The sequence below is a fragment of the Rhinopithecus roxellana genome, chromosome 3 (genome assembly GCF_007565055.1).
Source record: "Rhinopithecus roxellana isolate Shanxi Qingling chromosome 3, ASM756505v1, whole genome shotgun sequence".
Classification (NCBI taxonomy): Eukaryota; Metazoa; Chordata; class Mammalia; order Primates; family Cercopithecidae; genus Rhinopithecus; species Rhinopithecus roxellana.
The window spans coordinates 99,289,461-99,311,679 of NC_044551.1; the positions used below are offsets into that span (position 1 = coordinate 99,289,461).

Below are 22,219 nucleotides of genomic sequence, written 5' to 3' on the forward strand. Positions count from 1 at the left end.
ACAGGTTGCTTTACTGGGTAATAGTAGAGTCAGTTGGGGATCCTACTTGTTTGATTTTGAGTTAAGCAATTGAGTTCAAGGTTTAGCAAAGAGGCAGAGTTTTTCCTAACTGTGCTCTGGGGCTCCTGCCAATAGGTCAGGGACTTAGAGAGGCTCAGTAAGAACAGACCAAAGCTTGACCCCCTTCTCGTCACAGAAGCTTTCCTGTCTCGATCCTCCCTCACGTGAGGCTTCTTTGCTTGGCCCTCGTCCGTTTGGCTGGCCCTGACTGTGTTAGGACAAACCAAAGTTTCATGTAGTTGGAGTTAATTCTAGAATTTTTCTTTTCCTTTTCTTTTCTTTTCTTTTTTTTTTTTCAGACAGAGTTTTGCTCTTGTTGCCCAGGCTGGAGTGCAATGGCGCCATCTCGGCTCACTGCAACCCCCACCTCCCCCGTTCAAGCGATTCTCCTACCTCAGCCTCCCAAGTAGCTGGGATTACAGGTGCCCGCCACCAATTTAAAAAATATTTTTAGTAGAGATGGGGTTTCACCATGTCGGCCAGGCTGGTTTCGAACTCCTGACCTCAAGTGATCCACCCGCCGCGGACTCCCAAAGTGCTAGGATTACAGGCATGAGCCACTGCGCCTGGCCAATTCTAGAAGTTTTCAAAGGGAACATTTTTCTTTGAGGGAAATGGAAACAAAGTGAAACATATGGAGAGGTAGCTTATAGAAATTGATTTCTTTCTAAGGAATAGACTTGCTGCTTTCTTCCATGAGCCAGTTTCAGCACAGAATGGGGCCCATTTCTGCCCTCGGCATCCCCATGTGTCCTCATTTTCCCTCTCATCTCTGGTGAGAAAGAGTGGAGTCTTACTATGTCACCCAGGCTGGAGTGCAGTGGTGTGATCTTGGCACACTGTAACCTCTGCCTCCTGGGTTCAAGTGATTCTCCTGCCTCAGCCTCCTGAGAACCTGGGATTACGGGCACCACGCGTGGCTAATTTTTGTGTTTACAGGGTCTCACCATGTTGGCCAAGCTGGTCTTGAACTCCTGATCTCAAATGATCCACCTGCCTCGGCCTCCCAAAGTGCTGGGAATAGAGGTGTGAACCACCATCCCCAGCCATAATTTTCCAAAACCACTTTCTCTTGCTTTTCAGCCTTTATGTATGCTCTGTACCCCTCTATCCCCATGCTTTTCCTCTACTTTGCCTACCTCTTCACAACATCTGGCATGTTTTAGGTCTTAGCCCTAAAGTCTAAACTTGTAAAAAGCCTATTTCAGATTGCTCCAGTTGTGAAATCTAGCTCCCCTTCCGTGGCATTTGCCACATTAGATTGTAATTGCCTGTTTCTTACCTTTATCATCCCCATGGACTGTCAACTCTATAGAGAGCAAGAATTGTGACTGCCTCATTTGCAGTAGAGTATCCAGGGATTAGCACAGTATCTGGCACATAGAACATGTGCAGTGATTATTTGTTGAAAGACTGACTGAATAAAATGGGTCCAGAATGGGAGGTAAAAGGCCATGTATACTGGCCATTCTGACTTGAAATTAACCAACTTAACTAAACGTATAAATGTGCTTACTAAATTCAATTGAAACATCATTAAACCCACACCATGTGCTAGGAAATGTATAGGTTGTGTGCTGATTGATTTAATGCTACAGGTTTTTGTTTCCTGTTTCCAAAAGAGTGCATATATTGTGAAAATGACAGACATTGCAAACATATAAATTGTGGATGAAAATCTGTTATAATTTCACTCACCAGAAAAAACCATTGTGAACAGCTTGGTATATGTTCCTCCAAATTTAAGCAAAAGTTTAGTTACCATAAGTGTTTTCTTGTTTTCTATTATCTTATCATAGCTTTTCAATGTTTTCCCATAAAAATCGACCTTATTTTATCACTGTTCCATAATTAACCAATCATGTGCTGATGGACAGTTGGATGGTTTTATTTTTTTCTTTACTAGAAACAGCACTGCAATGAATATCATTGTACCTATACTTTTGCATACTTATGTATAAGCTCAGTTTCTGTAAGCCGAACTGCTTAGTTAAAGGGTAGGAATGTCATGCCTGTAATCCCAGCACTTTGGGAGACCAGGCGGGCGGATTACCTGAGATCAGGAGTTCGAGACCAGCTTGACCAACATGGTGAAACCTCATCTCTGCTAAAAATACAAAAAATTAGCCAGGCGTGGTGGCAGGTGCCTGTAATCCCAGCTACTTGGGAGGCTGAGGCAGGAGAATTGCTTGAACCCAGGAGGCGGAGGTTGCAGTGAGCCGAGATCGCGCCACTGCGCTCAAGCCTGGGTGCAACAGAGCAAGACCCAGTCTCAATAAATAAATAAATAAATAAATAAATAAATAAATAAATAAATAAATAAAACAAAGGGTAAGAATGTTTTAAATGTTAGTAGATTGCAAAGTGACCATCCAGAAAAGCTGTGCTAAGACATGATGATACACTTGGGGAGAAGAGAGAGCAAGGAAAAGCCTTGAGCTCACAGTCAAGTTCTGTGAGGCAAGTGTGAGCAGTGCTGTGATTAGGAGCAGTGGGAGTTAGGGGGAGGGTGTGACTGGCCTCTGCCTGGGGGAAGGTTTCATGGAGGGGAGTGTTCCTTTTACCTGTACTTTATTTTTTTATTTTTTTATTTTTGAGATGGAATTTCACTCTTGTCATCCAGGCTGGAGTGCAATGGTGGGATCTCAGCTCCCTGCAACCTCCCCCTCCTGGGTTCAAGTGATTCTGCTGTTTCAGCCTCCCGAGTAGCTGGGATTACAGGCACCTGCCACCATGCCCGGCTAATTTTTGTATTTTTAGTAAAGATGAAGTTTCACCATGTTGGCCAGGCTCGTCTTGAACTCCTGACCCCAAGTGATCCACCTGCCTTGGCCTCTCAAAGTGCTGGGATTACAGATGTGAGCCACCATGTCCAGCCTTAGCTGTACTTTGAAGGAGAGGCAGAATTGGGAAGAACTTGATGGGAGAGAGGGAGTGATGGTCACAGTTGGAGAAATTGTGTCTCATTCATGAATCACATCTCAAACTTTATGACATAAGCTGTGCTCTTTACCCCCAAAACCTGATGTTTCCCTTCAAGTCTTCTTCATCCCAGTAACTATACTTCCATCTACCCAGCTATTGAAGCTAGAAACCTGAAAGTCATCCTGAGTTCTTTTATGCTCTTCATTTCCTGCATCTGTGTGTCCTTTCAATTCTACTCCCAAAATAGACCCTGAATCCACTTGTTGTTCCCCTTGTTACCACTGCAATCTTTTTTTTTTTTGAAATGGAGTCTCGCTCTGTCGCCCAGGCTGGAGTGCAGTGGTGCGATCTTGGCTCACTGCAAGCTCCGCCTCCCAGGTTCACACCATTCTCCTGCCTCAGCTTCCCGAGTAGCTGGGACTACAGGCACCTGCCACCATGCCCAGCTAATTTTTTGCATTTTTAGTAGAGATGGGGTTTCACCATGTTAGCCAGAATGGTTTCCATCTCCTGACCTTGTGATCCGCCTGCCTCAGCCTCCCGAAGTGCTGGGTTTATAGGTGTGAGCCACCGTGCCCAGCCACCACTGCAATCTTAAGACTAAGTCTCTGTAATCTTTTTTTTTTTTTTTTTTTGAGACAGTGTCTTGCTCTTGTTGCCCAGGCTGGAGTGCAGTGGCATGATCATGATCTCGGTTCACTGCAGCCTCCGCCTCCTGGGTTCCAATGATTCTCCTGCCTCAGCCTCCCAACTAGCTGGGATTAGAGGTGCCCACCACCACATCTGGCTAATTTTTTGTATTTTTAGTAGAGACGAGGTTTCACCATGTTGGCCAGGCTGGTCTTGATCTACTGACCTCAGATGATCCACCCACCTTGGCCTCCCGAAGCTGGGATTACAGGCGTGTGCCACTGCACCTGGCCTATAATACATTCTTAACTGATCTCCCTGCTTCTACTCTTTTCCCCTTCAACATATCCTCTACTTGTCAGATAGCATATTAAAAATTAAAGCAAATCCTCTTATTCTGCACCTTAAAAGCCATTCAAGACTTCACATTGCACCTGGAGTAAGATTCCGACACCTTACAAGCTTTTGGCTTTAGACATACTGGCTTTCCCAATCAGCCCCTTTTATTTTCCATGAATCCCTCTTACATGTTTTTTTCTTATCCCTGGGAAGAATATTCCTGTGACTTACTTTTCCCATTCTTCAGGTTGCAGCTTCAATATTACCTCCTTTGAGATTTTTCCTGCCAACCTTTTTTTTTTTTGTTTGTTTGTTTGTTGAGATGGAGGCTCACTCTATTGCCAAGGCTGGAGTGCAGTGGCGCGATCTCGGCTCACTGCAACCTCTGCCTCCAAGGTTCAAGCAATTCTCCCGTCTCGGCCTCCTGAGTAGCTGGGATGACAGGCGCACACTACCATGCCCAGATAATTTTTGTGTTTGTAGTAAAGACGGGGTTTCACCATGTTGGCCAGGCTGGTCTCGAACTCCTGACCTCGTGATCTGCCCCCCTCAGCCTTCCAAAGTGTTGGGATTACAGGTATGAGCCACTGCACCTGGCCTCCTGCCAACCTTTTAGGTAAAGTAACTTACCCATTTCCCCTCCAATCTTGCTGTTTTTCTCTGTCTCAGCTTCCTTTTTATTTCCTTTGTCTTTATAACCCTGATGGCAATTTGTAGTTATTTGTTGCCTTTTCTTCTCTGTGCCTTCCAGTAGGTATTTGCTCCAGGAATGCCTTGCTGCTTATTTTAGCTTTAGTGTCTGGCCATATCACAGTCTTGATATGATCAAAAGTCTTTGATATGATTGTACTTTGTTCTTTTACAGCACACATCCAATACTGTGTTACAGACATGAATTTATGCTTTGAATCAGACACAAAAATTGCATTCTTTTCTTAGATTCCTGCTCCAAAACGAGGAGAAATTGTAAGACAGATTGGCGATGCCTTGCGGGAGAAGATCCAAGTACTAGGAAGCTTGGTAAAGTGTTTTTGTAGTATATACACAATTCTTTGAGTGGAGAATAAGGCTGTCATGCTTTTCTATATATAAGATTGTGAGGTTTTTTTTTTTTTTTTTTTTTTTTTGAGACGGAATCTCGCTATGTCCCCCTGGCTGGAGTGCAGTGGCGCGATCTCAGCTCACTGCAAGCTCTGCCTCCCGGGTTCCCGCCGTTCTCCTGCCTGAGCCTCCTGAGTAGCTGGGACCACAGATGCCCGCCACCGCGCCCGGCCTAATTTTTTGTATTTTTAGTAGAGACAAGGTTTCACCGTGGTCTCGATCTCCTGACCTTGTGATCCGCCCGCCTCAGCCTCCCAAAGTGCTGGGATTACAGGCATGAGCCACTGCGCCCGGCCGATTGTGAGGTTTTTAAAAATTTTTTTTGAGATGGAGTCTCGCTGTCACCCAGGCTGGAGAGCAGTGGTACAGTCTTGGCTCACTGCAGCCTCCGCCTCCTGTGTTCTAGCAATTTCCCTGCCTGAGCCTCCTGAGTAGCTGGGCTTACAGGCTTGTGCCACCACGGCTGGCTACGTTTTTGTATTTTTTTCTTTTTTTGAGATGGAGTCTCGCTCTGTCGCCCAGGCTGGAGTGCAGTGGCGCGATCTCGGCCACTGCAAGCTTTGCCTCCCGGGTTCACACCATTCTCCTGCCTCAGCCTCCTGAGTAGCTGGGACTACAGGTGCCCACCACCACACCCGGCTAATTTTTTTGTATTTTTAGTAGAGACGGGGTTTCACCATGTTAGCCAGGATGGTCTCAATCTCCTGACCCCGTGATTTGCCCGCCTCGGCCTCCCAAAGTGCTGGGGTTACAGGCGTGAGCCACCGCGCCCAGCAGTTTTTTGTGTTTTTTAAGTAGAGATGGGGTTTCACCATGTTGGCCAGGCTGGTCTTGAACTCTTAACCTCAGGTGATTCCACCTGCCTCAGACTCTCGAAATGCTGGGATTGTAGGCATGGGCCACCACACTTGGCTAGATGAGTTTTTAAGAAAAGTAGTTTATATTATATTTTATTTATTTATTATTTAATTATTTATTTTCGAGATGGAGTCTTGCTCTTATCACCCAGGCTGGAATGCAATGGCAGGATCTTGGCTCACTGCAACCTCCCCCTCTCGGGTTCAAGCGATTCTCCTGCCTCAGCCTCCCAAGTAGCTGGGATTACAGGTGTGCGCCGCCACGTATGGCTAATTTTTGTGTTTTTAGTAGAGACGTGGTTTCACCATGTTGGCCAGGCTGGTCTCGAACTCCGGACCTCAGGCGATCTGCCCGCCTTGGCCTCCCAAAGTGCTGGGATTACAGGCATGAGCCACTGTGCCTGGTTGTACTTTATGTATTTTAAACATTCTTTCCTTAGAGGAAAGGTTAACAAGGTATACAGGAAAAAGTGAAGGCAGTTCTTGTGTTTGAAAATTCTTTGGAAAATGAAACAGACTTTCCTCAGTTTATTACATTTATAAAATATGTTGTGCTTCCCTCTTTCTTTAATTTAATGTTTATGTGAATTCTGTTGGAAAAATTCTGCTTGTCGTTTTATATTTCTAGGTATCTTTGGAGATGGGGAAAATCTTAGTGGAAGGTGTGGGTGAAGTTCAGGAGTATGTGGATATCTGTGACTATGCTGTTGGTTTATCCCGGATGATTGGAGGACCTATCTTGCCTTCTGAAAGTAAGCAATGAAATTAGTTAAGCTGAGTTTTGTACTCTGATATACAGAGCTCCAAAAAAAAAAAAAGTACTCTGGCTATGGACTGTGCAAAAGAGAAATTTCTTTTCTTTTTTTTTTTGAGACGGAGTCTTGCTCTGTCGCCCAGGCTGGAGTGTAGTGACGCGATCTCGGCTCACTGCAAGCTCCACCTCCCGGGTTTACGCCATTCTCCTGTCTGAGCCTCCCGAGTAGCTGGGACCACAGGCGCCCGCCACCTCGCCCGGCTAATGTTTTTGTATTTTTAGTAGAGACAGGGTTTCACCATGTTAGCCAGGATGGTCTCGATCTGCTGACCTCATGATCCGCCCGCCTCAGCCTCCCAAAATGCTGGGATTACAGGCGTGAGCCACTGCGTCCGGCCATAAGAGAAATTTAAAGTGACATAAATAGGTGAAAATATCCTCAATCTTTCAAAGAAATGCAAATTAAAACATGAAAATGTTAGATCAAGAACCTTTTTGTTTTAAAGATAAAACTTAATGTTGGCAAGTGCATGGTTAGACACTTTTAACTCATCTGTAAAATGATTTGGAAATATACCCAAAGAGCTGAACTTTAAAGAGCCCAGTTTTAAGAATCTAAGTAAATAATCTGAAATAAGACAGAAGTTATGTGTGAAGAAGTTCATTGTGGCATCAATTAAAAACACTAGAAATGACCTAAATGTCGAATCATAAGGGGAAAAAATCTAAGCCAATTTTAGTAGACTATTAGCATGTACTAAAAATAATGTTTGTGAAGGTTGTCTTCCCCTAACCCACAGGTTTACAGGAAGGTTTTATTTACTTGTTTTTAAATTATACTAATGTTAATTTTTTTTGAAGAGGTGTTAGATTCATATCAGAAAATTAGAAAGCAATAAAAGGGTAAAGGGTGAAAAGTTTCCCTCCTACCCCTGTGGCTAAGCCATAGTACCCCATGGAAGTAGTGAATGCTTTCAATTTCTTGTGTGTCCTTTTTATATTTGTAGGATCTTGCTGTGTTGTTCAGGCTGGTCTCAAACTTCTGGCCTCAAGTGATCCTCCCCTTCAGCCTCTCCAGTAGTTGGGATTATAGGCGTAAGCCACCCTGCTAGGCCCTTGTGTATCTTTTTTAGAGCATGTACAGCCAAATATGTAGCAAACTATACATGCTTGTTTTGTTTTTTTGAGACTGACTCTCGCTCTGTTGCCCAGGCTGGAGTGCAGTGTGGCGTGATCTCGGCTCACTGCAACCTCCGCCTCCTGGGTTCAAGCGATTTTCTGCCTCAGCTGCCCAAGTAGCTGGGATTACAGGCGTGCACCACCACACCCAGCTAATTTTTGTATTTTTGGTAGAGGTGGGGTTTCACCATCTTGAACCAGGCTGGTCTTGAACTCCTCACCTCATGATCCACCTGACTCGGCCTCCCAAAGTGCTGGGATTACAGGCATGAGCCACTGTGCCCGGCCGCAAACTATACATTCTGTTTTATACTTTTATATTCAATAATATATCTTGGAAATTGTTTTTTTGTTTTCTTTTTTTGAGACAAGATTTTACTGTCTTGCCCAGGCCAGAATGTAGCGGCGCGATCACAGTTCACTGCAGCCTCAACCCCGGGATCAGGCAATCCTCCCACCTCAGCCTCCTGAGTGGCTGAGACTATAGGTGCACGCCACCATACCTGGCTTTTTTTTTTTTTTGTAGAGGTGAGATTTGGCAATGTTGCCCAGGCTGGTCTTGAACTCCAGGGCTCAGGTGATCTGCCTGTCTCAGCCTCTCAAAGTGTTAGGATTACAGGTGTGAGCCACTGTGTCAGGCTGGAAATTGTTTTCATATTAGTCTATTAAGGGGTTTCCTTCATCTGTGTCTACTGCTGTCTATTTTGACATAAAGAGACCATAATTTATTTAGTCAGCTCCCAAATGATGTATATGTAGGGTTGTTTTCAGTGCGTTGCTATTACAAGCTATTCTGTAAGAACCAATCTTATACTCTGAGGTTTTAACAATGAAGATAATAAGATGACAGCAAGAGTAAGAAAAAAAAAAAAAAACTGGACATGGTGGCTCACACCTGTAATCCCAGCACTTTGGGAGGCCGAGGCGGGCAGATCACCTGAGGTCAGGAGTTAGAGACCATCCTGGCCAACACGGAGAAACCCCGTCTCTACTAAAAATACAAAATTAGCCAGGCATGGTGGCACATGCCTGTAATCCTGGCTACTATGGAGGCTGAGGCAGGAGAATCACTTGAACCTGGGAGGTAGAGGTTTCCGTGAGCCGAGATCGTGCCATTGCACTCCAGCCTGGGCAACAAGTGTGAAACTCCATCTCAAAAAAAAAAAAAAAAAAAAAAACACGGTTAAGAGTGTATGCGATTTGTGATGTTTGCAATGTGGATGGAGCAAAACAGGTGACTGTGTGTCTGTATTGGCAATGCTGGGATAGAAATGTATGCTAAAGTGGTAGCAGTGGTTATCTCTGTGGCAGAATTATTAGTAGTGGATTTTCTTCTATTTTTCTATATTTTCTAAATTTCCATGATGGTTATTAGGTTACATTTATAATCAGGAAATATTTTTTAAAAAATCATATTTTGTGGGCCGAGGCGCGGTGGCTCAAGCCTGTAATTCCCAGCACTTGGGAGGCCGAGACGGCGGATCACGAGTCAGGAATCGAGACCAGCCTGGCTAACACGTGAAACCCCGTCTCTACTAAAATACAAAAACCTAGCCGGGCGAGGTGGCGGGCGCCTTGTAGATCCCAGGAGAATGGCGTAAACCCGGGAGGCGGAGCTTGCAGTGAGCTGAGATCGGGCCACTGCACTCCAGCCCGGGCGACAGAGCGAGACTCCGCCTCAAAAAAAAAAAAAAAAAAATCATATTTTTCTCTTTTTCTCCGAATATTAAGTAAATTCCCTTCTGTAGAACGAGTTGGGGGAGTCTTTTTAATATACAGTTAATGTCCTTAATTAGATATCTAGCAATGATTCCCCTTATCCAATATTAATTTTATGTCATTGAACACTTTCAGGCGTTTTTTTCCAGGTAAAAAAAGTTAATAACAATGCGGTGACTCACGCCTGTAATCCCAGCACTTTGGGAGGCAGAAGTGGGTGGATCTCTTGAGGTCGGGAGTTCAAGACCAGCCTGACCAACATGGACAAACCCTGTCTCTAATAAAAATACAGATTAGCTGGGCGTGGTGGCACATACCTGTAATCCCAGCTACTTGGGAGACTGAGGCAGGAGAATCGCGTGAACCTGGGAGGCGGAGTTTGCAGTGAGCCGAAATCACGCCATTGCTCTCCAACCTGGGCAACAGGAGGAAAACTCTGTTTCAAAAAAAGGTTAATAAACCTCCAATTTGGGGACATGTCTATATGCAAGCAGGTAACTTATGTGATTTATACCTACTATGATGCCTGCCTCACAATTAAAATATTTCTCAATTGCTTGTACATTTTTGTTTGTTTATTTGAGATAGGATCTCTGTCACCCAGGCTGGAGTACAGTGGTGTGACTATGGCCCCTTGCAGCCTGGACCTCCTGGACTCAAGCGATCTTTCCACCTCAGCCTCCTGAATAGCTGGGATTACAGGCACACACCACCAAGCCCAGCTGATTTTTAAATTTTTCTTGTTGAGACGAGGGAGGTCACACTATGTTGCCTAGGCTGGTCTAGAACTCCTTGGCTCGAATAATCCTCCTGCCTTGGCCACCCAAAGTGTTGGGATTATAGGCATGAGGCACAACACCTAGTTTATAGTTTTTTTTTTTTTTTTAAGTAGTTTACTCATCTATGTAGAAGCTTTGGGGTAACTTTGGCTTTATTAATTCAATAAATACTTATGGAGCATCTATCAGGTGCCGGATAATCTACTAGGTGATAATCTGTAAGGCAGAGTCCCTGTCCTTAAGGGATTTATAAGCTTATAAATTATACCTTACAGTGGAAGATAAATAAACAGGTAATTATATCCAGCATAATCCATCATGGTAAGTAATATGAGGGAGTAGACGGTAGGATGGTGGGCATGTAACTGGGGGCCTCTAACCCAGCCTCGTGAGTGCAGTCGGGAAAGGCCTCCAAGAGAAAGTCAGCCAAGGTAAGGTCCCAAATGGGACAAAGAGGAGAAGGAGTGGAGTGCTGGAAGTTGTTTTAAAGAAGGAAGACGCCTGAGTGAAAGCTGGGTGAGTCTGGCTTATTTGGGAGGATTGCATTGCTTCAGCACAGCTGGAGGGTACAGTGGTAGGGCAGGTGGACTGGAAAGAGAACCTTGGGAAGGGACTTTTTCTGACAAGGAGATTGGACTTTTATTCTGAGAGTAGCTACAGTAGGTATCCAAACTCCAGAGGGTTGTAAGCAAGGGGGTGACATCAGGGCAGAGATAGGAGGGCACGAGAGGAGGAGAGCCCTACCAGGAAGAGGCTGTGCCAGCACTTCATGTCTAGGGATTAAGGTGCCTAGATTAAGGAGGGCCCAGGAGTGAGGTGCTGCATCTGGTATGGTCCCCCATCCTAGCTAGCAGTATGAGTGTGGCCAGTAAGACTGATGGCTGGGACAGCCACCTTTCCAGTTGATCTGTGGTTTTAGCCAGGAGTTGTGAACCATCGTATTCCTGTGGTATGGTGCTATACTGTTCCAGCTGCCTCAGCTACTCGGGAGGCTGAGGCAGGAGAATGGCGTAAACCCGGGAGGCGGAGCTTGTAGTGAGCTGAGATCTAGCCACTGCACTCCAGCCTGGGCGACAGAGCAAGACTCCGTCTCAAAAAAAAAAAAAAAAAAAAAAGAAACACCTTGTGGGATTATGGGTGACTTTAAAGTTTGTATTTAAAATACAATATTTTTGTTTGTATTTTCTTTTCTTTCTTTCTTTCTTTTTTTTTTTTGGAGACAGGGTCTTACTCTGTTGTCCAGGCTGGAGTGCAGTGGTGCAATCACAGGTCACTTCAGCCTCAACCTCCTGGGCTTAAGCAGTTCTCCCACCTCAGCCTCCTAAGTAGCTGGGACTACAGGCATATACCAATCACACCTAACTGATTTTTAATTTTTTTTTGTGGAGACAGGGTTCTTGCCATGTTCATCCAAGTTTCAAACTGAGCTCAAGTGGTTCTCCTGTCCCAGCATCCCAAAGTGCTGGCGATTACAGGCATGAGCCACTGTTCCTAGCTTATTTGTATTTTTAGTTTTCTTATAGTGAATGTAAAAATATGCATAATTCATTTTATTTATTTATTTATTGAGATGGAGTCTCCCTCTGTTGTCCAGGCTGGAGTGCAATGGCAGGATCTCGGCTCGCTGCAACCTCTGCCTCCCGGGTTCAAGCGATTCTCCTGCCTCAGCCTCCTGAGTAGCTGGGATTATAGGCACGTGCCATCACACCCGGCTAATTTTTGTATTTTTAGTAGAGACGGGGTTTTACCATGTTGGTCAGGCTGGTCTCGAACTCCTGACCTCGTGATCCACCTGCCTCTGCCTCCCCAAGTGCTGGGATTACAGGCGTGAGCCACTGCGCCTGGCCTGCATAATTCATTTATTCAACATATATATAATTATTATAACTCCCCTGTCCCATCTTCCACCAATAAATGAGCCATCTTGTCTCGAATTCAGAGATGTTGGCCCAGGGATTCATCAGGTAACATAAAGAATATGGGAGGCCAGGTGTGGTGGCTCACTCCTGTAATCCCAGCACTTTGGGAGGCCAAGGTGGACAGATCACTTGAGGTCAGGAGTTTGAGACCAGCCTGGGCAACATGGTGAAACTCCTTCTCTACTAAAAATACAACAGTTAGCTGGGCATGGTGGTGCGTGCCTGTAATCCCAGCTACTCAGGAGGCTGGGGCTCAAGAATTGCTGGAACTTGGGAGGTGCAGGTTGCAGTGAGCTGAGATTGCGCCGCTCCACTCCAGCCTGAGTGACAGAGTGAGACTGACTCAAAACCAAACAAAACAAAGAACATGGGCCTAAGTCCCTGTGCCCTGGTCATGTTCTGCCCTTTGTGTTCATACCACCTAGGGCACCCATGTCTAGAAAGTGTCCTTGTCTCCCAGGTGCACTGATACTGCTGTAATCTATGCAGAGTCCTATGAAGATCAGAGGTGTAATGAATATCATCATGATTTACAAGGTAGTGTAGTAGTAACCACTTTTGTTGTACATTAGTTAATGTACCGATATCCCATGGCTGTGTAGTAATATCCCACTATAAGGCATCTGAAATCTTCTCCGGTCTGCTATACATTTGTTCTTATTAACTTGATGGGTGTTAAGTTAACTTGCTTCAGCATGTTGCATCCTTTTCCTGTTCTCAGGACCTGGCCATGCGCTGATTGAGCAGTGGAATCCCGTAGGCCTGGTTGGAATCATCACGGCATTCAATTTCCCTGTGGCAGTGTATGGCTGGAACAATGCCATCGCCATGATCTGTGGAAATGTCTGCCTCTGGTAAGACCTGCTCACTTTCCTCTCTAGTAGTGAGTGATAAAAATAGCATTTCTAGATACTACTGCCTCAGCCTCTTGAGTAACTGGGATTATAAGTGTGTGTCGCTACACCTGGCTTCTTCAATAACACTTTATTTTATCTTTTTTTGAGATGGAGTTTCACTCTTGTTGCCCAGGCTAGAGCGGAATGGTGTGAACTCAGCTCACTGCAACCTCCACCTCCCAGGTTCAAGCAATTCTCCTGCCTCAGCCTTCCAAGTAGCTGGGATTACAGGCATGTGCCACCACGCCCAGCTAATTTTTTGTATTTTTAGTAGAGATGGGGTTTCACCATGTTGGCCAGGCTAGTTTTGAACTCCTGACCTCAGGTGACCCACCTGCCTCAGCCTCCCAAAGTGTTGGGATTACAGGTGTGAGCCATTGCACCTGGCCAGTAAAACTTTGATAGTAAACTCCCAAGTAATTCTGAGGCACTTGGTCAGTGTTCTCATTTAGGTCTTAAATTTTTCAACTTACAAAATATTTGATAGTAAAAATGTCTGTATATTGTAGATGGCAAACAGTTACTTGTTTTTTGCTTTTGTGTTCAGTGGAAGACATTAAATGAGGAAAATCAGAACAATTGTTTTTGGCTCATTTTGCTTACGTCTGTTCCACTAGTTATTAATTTAGTTTAAATGTGTGGTACTCAGTTGAATCTATTCAAAAACTATAAAATAAGACATATTTGGGAGGACTAATAATTTGCACCACGTGGTGAAACGAACTCACGTTTTCTAACATTCTAATCCAAAAAAGGCTCATTGTGTAGTTTTCCTCGGCTCTCTTGAGTTTTCCCAGGAAAGTTTAGTTAATGCAGCATGTTGGTAGATTTCTGCTTCACTCATTTCCCATAATTGGATGAGGTTAACGTAATGATTCCTGTGATTAGTGCAGCAAGCTGATTCAGAATTGCTTGGTGCTATTTTTGTGTTCATGAAAGTTTTGTTGTTCTTTAGGTCTCAAAGACACCCAGCTGAAGGACAGATTTCTATTTCAGTTACTAGACTCATTTGTCAGTTGTCTGATTGGGCAGAGCATTTTCTCACACTTTTGCATCTGTTTGATAATAAAAGGTATTTATGGTTTCTGTCAATAAGTTTTTCTTTTTCTTTTTTTGTTTTAACCTTCTTAAGGAAAGGAGCTCCAACCACTTCTCTCATTAGTGTGGCTGTCACAAAGTAAGTACGTGTGGCTTTCTTTTTCCTGGGTATGGAATAATATCGAAAGGGTGATTAATAGCTGTGACTTTTTAATCTGATGTCAAAGAGTCACATAGCATGGAATTTGGATAACCTCTTTCTCCTTTGCTTGTAATATTATTTTTATATACAGAGTGCTTTCAGTGCCATGTCATTTAATTTAACTCTTTGGAAACATGCCAGATATTGACATATTGATTGAACACTTGCAGACATTATTTTGTCACTTGAAAAATAAAAGCATCTTCAGTGGAAAGGAAATTTTTGCAATTTAGGAGCTATATTTTCTCACTATTCAACAAGTTAATAGTTTTGAGAATAGATTTCTATACAGTTAATACTTACATTGCTTTTACTTAATAGAGTGTTAACAAAATTGATTATTATGCTAATCTGCTGATTCATCTAACACTGAAATGTATTGCATCTTTTGGTTAAACAATTATTAGTGTTTTACTTGTATTTGAGAACTTGGGAGCTCTGATTAAGTCATAAAAGCAATGTGATTGATGTATCATTCTGGAATTTGGAGGATGTATAGAGTTAGGGTGCCTTCCCATGTAGGATTAGGATGTACCTTTGATGTTCCATTGCTTGCCTGGTCTGCATTCTGAGTTCAGAATTATTAGTAGAGAAATTGGGGTGGAGTCTGTGGGCAAGAGGGTTCTTCATATTAGAAGATTGTTATTATTATTATTATTTTTGAGACGGAGTCTCGCTTTGTCACCAGGCTGGAGCGCACTGGCACAATCTCAGCTCACGGCAACCTCCTACTCCCTGGTTCAAGTGATTCTTCTGCCTCAGCCTCCCAAGTATCTGGGATTACAGGCATGTGCCACCACGCCCAGCTAATTTTTGTATTTTTAGTAGAGATGGGGTTTCACCATGTTGACCAGGATGGTCTCAATCTCCTGACCTCATGATCCACCTGCCTCAGCTTCCCAAAGTGCTGGGATTACAGGCATGAGCCACTGTGCCCAGCCTAGAAGATTATTTAGAATCGTGGCTTAGGAATTGGAAAGTGATGGGCTGGAAAAGAGCAAGGGTAATTGTTTTAATTTTTAATTTTTATTTTTTTTGAGACAGAGTCTTTGTTGCCCGGGCTGGAGTGCAGTGGGGCCATCTCAGCTCACTGTAGTTTCTGCTTCCTGGGTTCAAGAGATTCTCATGCTTCAGCCTCCCGAGTAGCTGGGATTACAGGTGTGGGTCACCACGCCCTGCTAATTTTTTTTTTTTTTAAGAGAAAGTCTCGCTCTGTCGCCCAGGCTGGAGTGCAGTGCCACAATCTTGGCTCACTCCAACCTCTGCCTCCCAGGTTCAAGTGATTCTCCTGCCTCAACCTCCCAAGTAGCTGGGATTACAGGTGCATGCCACCATGCTTGGCTCATTTTTTGTTTTTTTTTTTGAGACGGAGTCTTGCTCTGTCGCCAGGCTGGAGTGCAGTGGCGTGATCTCGGCCCACTGAAACCTCTGCTTCCCAGGTTCCAGCGATTCCCCTGCCTCAGCCTCCTGAGTGGCTGGGGCTACAGGCATGCGCTACCACACCTGGCTAATTTTTTGTATTTTAGTAGAGATAGGGTTTTACCATGTTGACCAGGATGGTCTCAATCTCCTGACCTCGTGATCTGCCCGCCTCAGCCTCCCAAAGTGCTGGGATTACAGGCGTGAGCCACCGTGCCCGGCTAGCTGATTTTTATATTTTTAGTAGACATGGAGTTTCACCATGTTGTCCAGGCTGGTCTTGAACTCCTGGCCTCAAGTCATCTGCCTGCCTTGGCCTCCCAAAGTGCTGGGATTACAGGCATGAACCACTGCCCCTGGCCTAAAAATAACTCCTGCCCCTGGCCTAAAAATAAAACAAACAAACAAACAAACAAAAAAACAGCGGAATAATTAATGTGGAAGTAGTGAACTAACAATTGTTACGAAGTAGCCAGTTAAAATTTTGTCCATTTTGATACCGGTTTTGCTTTAAGTTTTTTTAGTTTTTTTGCGTTAAAGAGTTGAAGAATTTGAAATGTTCGTGTAAGAGTTTATGTGCGGGTTGATAGTTTTCAAAGCACTGAAAATGTTATTTTCAATGGTTTGAAATGTAATGGAAGATAATAAGTAAAATGATGCTAAATTTTGCTGGAATTAACTAAGGGTGATGCAGTGCCACAAGGAGTTCTTCTTAAGTTCAACTAAATTTTCAGATTCCTTAGATGACCACAGGCCACATATGGTTCTTCTGTGTATTCAGAAGGATAGTACGGGAGCATAGCTTCTCAGGAGGGTGGCATCAGATATTCCTCTTCAATCAGTGTTCTTGTCATAGTCACATAGGTACAAGGAAGTGAGAGCCACATTGGAGAGGTGTGGGGTTTAACCTGGCTTAAAGCCTAATGCCCCGCAGAAACAAAAATCTCTTGTAACAATTGTAGCTTTCAGGGGTCACAGGGACATGCAGTTACAAGTGTCACTGCCCTCAGGAAAGGCCAAAAGCATGGCATTCCCATTAATAGCTCATAGATAGTTCAGATGGAAGTGACCAGGCAGGGGTCATTTTTACCGTAAGCCGGGTTGTCTAAGAAACATTGACGACACTCTGACACTTTCCAGGTAACATGGAGAACAGAGCTAGAGTTCAACTTAAAGTTAGAGTCTCATCTTAGGGGTAGGGGTTTGTTAACCTTTACCCATAGGCACAAAACAAAAGCCTTGCCCTTAAAGAGAGTACAGTCTACTTGTGCAGACAATATAGACACCCGAAATCCCTGGAAAGAATTGTACATCCTGAAACCTGGTCTTGGACATGAGAGCTGGAGTTCATGATCCTTGATTGGATCCTGGATTGGAAGGAAGAAAGAAAACAGCTATAAAGGGTATTTTAGGGGAACTTAGGTGTGATAATGATACCTTTCCTATGAAAGTGAGTATGGGATTTGGGTCTTTTTGAAGTTTAAACAAATTGGAAATTAGCCAGTAAGTTAAGATGATTGATGAAAATAAACTTTGCTCTATTGGTCCTCTGGAAACTCAAAATGAATGGAATCCTTTTTCAGAGAAACCAGAATTATTTTAGCCATTTTTCTTTTTATAACTCAAAATCAGATTTAAGTAGCATTTAAATGTATTTCTCATTTTAACAAGAGAAAAAACTCTGCTTGTCCACAATTCTGTAGCCCAGGGCACTGATACTTTCTGACCGACATGGTTTGGTGGGAAGTAGCCCCAAGCTCTTTCAGGGTTCTGCAGGGTGGCCCCAGCTCCTTCTTTTGTGTCTGTGGCATTTACTTTAGGTTTTGAGGATCCCGTCCTCTTCCCCAATTTGTGCTTTACAATTTCTCTAACTCTGCTTTGCAGAGATGTGTTTAAATCTCTTATTTGCTGGTGGGGACCACCTCTAATTTCCTTCATCGTTCTAGGTCTTATTCCTTTTTATTTTCCTTTTTAATCACATTTCAATAGATTTGTGTAAGACCAAAATAAATAAATAAATAAATAAATAAATAAATACATAAATAAATGGCCCAGTGATCAGTCTGCTGTCTTAAACCAGATGTGTCCTCATAGTTTGGTAGAAAATACTTGAAAACTGACAATTTGAGCTACTTAAACAATGCTTTGTGTCTTCTATTTATGTTCTGTTTTTTTCTTCTTCTCAAGATTCTTTTTTTTTTTTTTTTTTTTTTTGAGATGGAGTCTTGCTCTGTCTCCCAGGCTGGAGTGCAGTGGCACAATCTCAGCTCACTGCAACCTCTGCCTTTCAGGTTCAAGCGATTCTCCTGCCTCAGCCTCCTGAGTTGGTGGGATTACAGGCTCCCACCATCACTCCTGGCTAATTTTTATATTTTTAGTAGAGATGGGGGGGGGGTCACCATGTTGGCCAGGCTGGTCTTGAACTCCTGACCTCAAGTGATTCATCAGCCTCGGCCTCCCAAAGTGCTGGGATTACAGGCATGAACCACCACACTTGGCCTCAAGATTCTTTCAGGACAAAAAAAAAAAAATTCTGCTAACAGTTTTTTGAAAACGGCATTTTCAATATGTGAGGAGAAATCCAGGTCTGAATGTTTGAGGGCCGAGTCTGGTATAAGAGTGTTCTTAATGTTAGAAGGCCATTTAGGAACAGTGACTTAGAAATTGAAAAGTGGGCTGAAAAAGCAAGAGAGTAGTATATTTGAGGGATGGGAGAGAAAGTTGCAAAAAGGAGAGTCAAGTGGTTGGAATTTATTCCTTGTTTTTAAAAAAATGACTTCAGAAATTAAATTATTGCCTCAATAATTGCTTTTTCCTTTCTAGGATAATAGCCAAGGTTCTGGAGGACAACAAGCTGCCTGGTGCGATTTGTTCCTTGACTTGTGGTGGAGCAGATATTGGGTAGGTTATTAGGCTGAGAGCATCTTCTGTTGAAGGACCCCAGGTTCACCAACTAGAATCATTGTTACTAGAATAATGAACTCACTTTTAACTAAGGAGTTAAGAATGGTTTTTGAAATCATTATTATTATGGAGTTTGTTGGGTTCTTATTGTATTAATGCCTAACCTCTATTGGAGGATGAATAAGAATTGTCTTTTTAATTGCCCAGAGGTACTATTTCTAAGGTGTTTATATCCTGAAATAACAAACTGCTGTAATGGGGGGGCAGCCTGTGACTTCCTGACACGTGGTTTGTCAAGGTGTTTACTTACAAAGAAAGCTATGAAATTGTAGTCTGGGGTCTCACTGCCTGCCGAGAACCTAGCCTATTATCTGAGTTTCTCAGCTGACCGAAAAAGGGAACCCTGGGAACACAGCCTCTTTTTAGTAAAATTGTTTTTTTTTTAAATTGCCATATAATTCACAATTAGTGTACCATAAAATCCTCTCTTTTAAAGTGTACAATATAGTGGTTTTTAAAATATTCAGGGTATTGTACAACTATCACCACTATCTTTTTCCAGAACATTTTGATCAGCCCAGAAAGTAATCCCATACTCATTGGCAGTCTCTTCCCATTCCCCCTGCTGTCATGCCCTGACAGCCACTAAAGAATTTTCTGTCTCTATGGATTTGCCTATTTGAGACATTTTGTATAAATGAAGTCATATAATATGTGGCCTTTTGTGTCTTGCCGCTTTTACTTGGCATGATACTAAGATGACATGGACTATAATTGTGCTGAACTGGGATAAAAGCTGAGGTTCTTATCAGCTTAGACTTTGATTAGGTGAGTTTTCCAGGAGTCAAGTCTTACAACCCATACTGGTGTGGCTAAAGTGTTAGTTTCTTCGCCTTCCCACACTTTTAACATACTGTTGTACTTACTGGGCAATCTCAAAAAGGAGCAATAAGTTACTCTGTTTTTCATATTGATGAGAAAATTTTACAAAATACAACTCCCACATGTACAATGCAGAGTGAAATATTATCTAAGTGTCGTTTAAAACACGAGTCAGCCTTTGACTGTATTCTTGCATTCTGGGTATCTAGTGCTTGTGTTGGCCTTGCAATAGCTCAGATAATTATGGTAGTATATACAGGAGCATGTTAAACGGCAGCCACTTTGAGTATTAGTGCTCATACCTGCTAGGTTGAACCTCAGAAGACTGACCTAGGTAACTGAGCCAAGCCGTACAGCCCTACGTTAGACTGATGCTGTGGCTGCCCCGCTTGACTAACACTGGACCTTTTGTAGCACTGAACTAGGAACAGAGAGGTTCAAATCAGTAGTATCTGATTTGCGTTCCTTAGAAGCAACTGGAAATCCTAGCATAGCCTTTGTAAGTCAGCTTCTGTGAGGAATACTTTAGGATAGCGGTCCCCAACCTTCCTGGCACCAGGGACTGGGGCTGGTTTAGTGGAAGTACAATTTTTCCGTGGACCACGGCAGGGGGATGGTTTTAGGAATGAAATTGTTCCACCTCAGATCATAAGGCATTAGTTAGATTCTCATAAGGAGCATGCAATCTAGATCCCTTGCGTGCACAGTTCACAATAGGGTTCACACTCCTATGAAAATCTAATGCTGCCGCTGATCTGAAGGAGGTGGTGCTCAGGCAGTAATGCTCGCTGGGTTGCCTGCTGCCTACCTCCTGCTGTGCAGCCTGGTTCCTAATCGGCCACAGACTGGTACTGGTTGGCATCCTGGGGCTTGGGGACCCCTGCTTTAGGATATTTCCCTACAGGCTTTTAAGTTTTAATTCTTTTAATTTTTTTGAGACAGGGTCTCACTCTGTCACCTAGGCTGGAGTGCAGTGGCTCGATCTCAGCTCACTGCAACCTCCCCCTCCCAGGTTCAAGTGATCCTCCCACCTCAGCCTCCCAAGTAGCTGGGACTACAGGCGCATGCCTGCACACCTGGCTAATTTTAGTATTTTGTGTAGAGACAGGGTTTCATCATGTTGCCTAGGCTGGTCCTGCCCAAGTTTTAATCCTTAAAGGAATTACACAGCAGTTAAAAGTCTGTAAAACTGGAATGCTCAGCTAAGATCGTATTGTCCAGTCACTCACTCAGTATAGGAAAGACTTTCTTCCCTGAGAACTTCCTCTAGGTGATTTCTATTCAGATGTTCACAGCAGGTTAGCCTCTTCTGCCATATGGTTCTACTTGTGAAAAACTTTTTTCCTTCTCATGAAGACGTTCCCTTGCTCCCCTGGGACAGACTTTCTTGTAGCTTCGAGGGACTGCTTTTCCAAGGGCACTTCAGTGCTGGGTACCTTTAGAAGTTGTCATTGCTAGGTTTCTCCGCTTGGTTGACCGACCATGTCTGTTCCCTTGCAGCACAGCAATGGCCAAAGATGAACGAGTGAACCTGCTGTCCTTCACTGGGAGCACTCAGGTGGGAAAACAGGTGGCCCTGATGGTGCAGGAGAGGTTTGGTAAGTGTTGGCTTTCTAATGAGGGTTTTAATTCTCTCAAATATGGAGGTAAAATCTAAAAGTTGAGTTTTTGTTTTCCCCTCAACCTTTTCCATGGAGGCAGTGGTCATGTTTATTTGAATGTCTAAGTAAAAGAAAAGGGTACAGTTATTAGCAGTTGAATATTAGGGAAGTCTTAAATTTAAATACCAAAATTTATGAAAATATGAGCACTTTGGGAGGCCGAGGCAGGCGGATCACAAGGTCAGGAGATCGAGACCATCCTGGCTAACACAGTGAAACCCCGTCTCTACTAAAAATACAAAAAATTAGCCGGGCGTGGTGGCGGGCGCCTGTAGTCCCAGCTACTCGAGAGGCTGAGGCAGGAGAATGACGTGAACCCGGGAGGCGTAGCTTGCAGTGAGCCAAGATCACGTCACTGCACTCCAGCCTGGGTGACAGAGCGAGACTCCATCTAAAACAAAAAAAAAAAATGTATGAAAGGAAGTCATTTTCTCTCTAAATGGGTATAATTGAATCACGTAGAATATTTATGTTTGAAATGTTTGTTTTTTTCATACCTGTAAAGAAATAGTACTTGAACATAAATTTATTTAATAAGGCCATTTTTACTTCCTGTAGAAAGGGTACACTCGCCAGTAGTTTTGGCACGAGAGTACACTGGACAAAGGAGACAGGGTCATTTATAACCTGACGCGTCCACTCTACTGCTGTGTCCGGTTTCCATTGGCTGGAATGGAACCTCACATTTTGTACTGGTCCCGACTGGGTAGCAACTTAGAACTTTTTAAAAGAGGCAAAGGTAGAGGAGAACAAAGGAAGGAGAAAGTAACTTGAGGAATGCTGAGAAAAGTAAAAACACTTTTAAATAAGGAAGAGGAACAGGCTATAACCTAATGTGTACTTGGACCAGTATAAGCATGCCAGAGCAAATATTTAGGAGCACAGGTCTTTGAATAAATTTTGCTTTTAAGAGAAGTTATTTATTTTTAATTAGATGGGGAGGAAAGTCTTTGAA

General features: G+C 43.5%; 1 protein-coding gene across 2 annotated transcripts in view; it reads left to right on the forward strand.

Moving 5' to 3' along the window:
• The window catches only part of ALDH7A1 (aldehyde dehydrogenase 7 family member A1), a 54,460-nt gene that overhangs the window by 7,338 nt on the left and 24,903 nt on the right, over positions 1-22,219 (forward strand). For both annotated transcript variants that reach the window (XM_010382450.2, XM_030927742.1), the window contains exons 4-9: positions 4,894-4,974; positions 6,541-6,664; positions 12,984-13,116; positions 14,291-14,335; positions 18,641-18,718; positions 21,104-21,201. In XM_010382450.2, the coding sequence (XP_010380752.2) occupies positions 4,894-4,974; positions 6,541-6,664; positions 12,984-13,116; positions 14,291-14,335; positions 18,641-18,718; positions 21,104-21,201 (559 nt within the window). The remainder of the gene's footprint in view (positions 1-4,893; positions 4,975-6,540; positions 6,665-12,983; positions 13,117-14,290; positions 14,336-18,640; positions 18,719-21,103; positions 21,202-22,219) is intronic.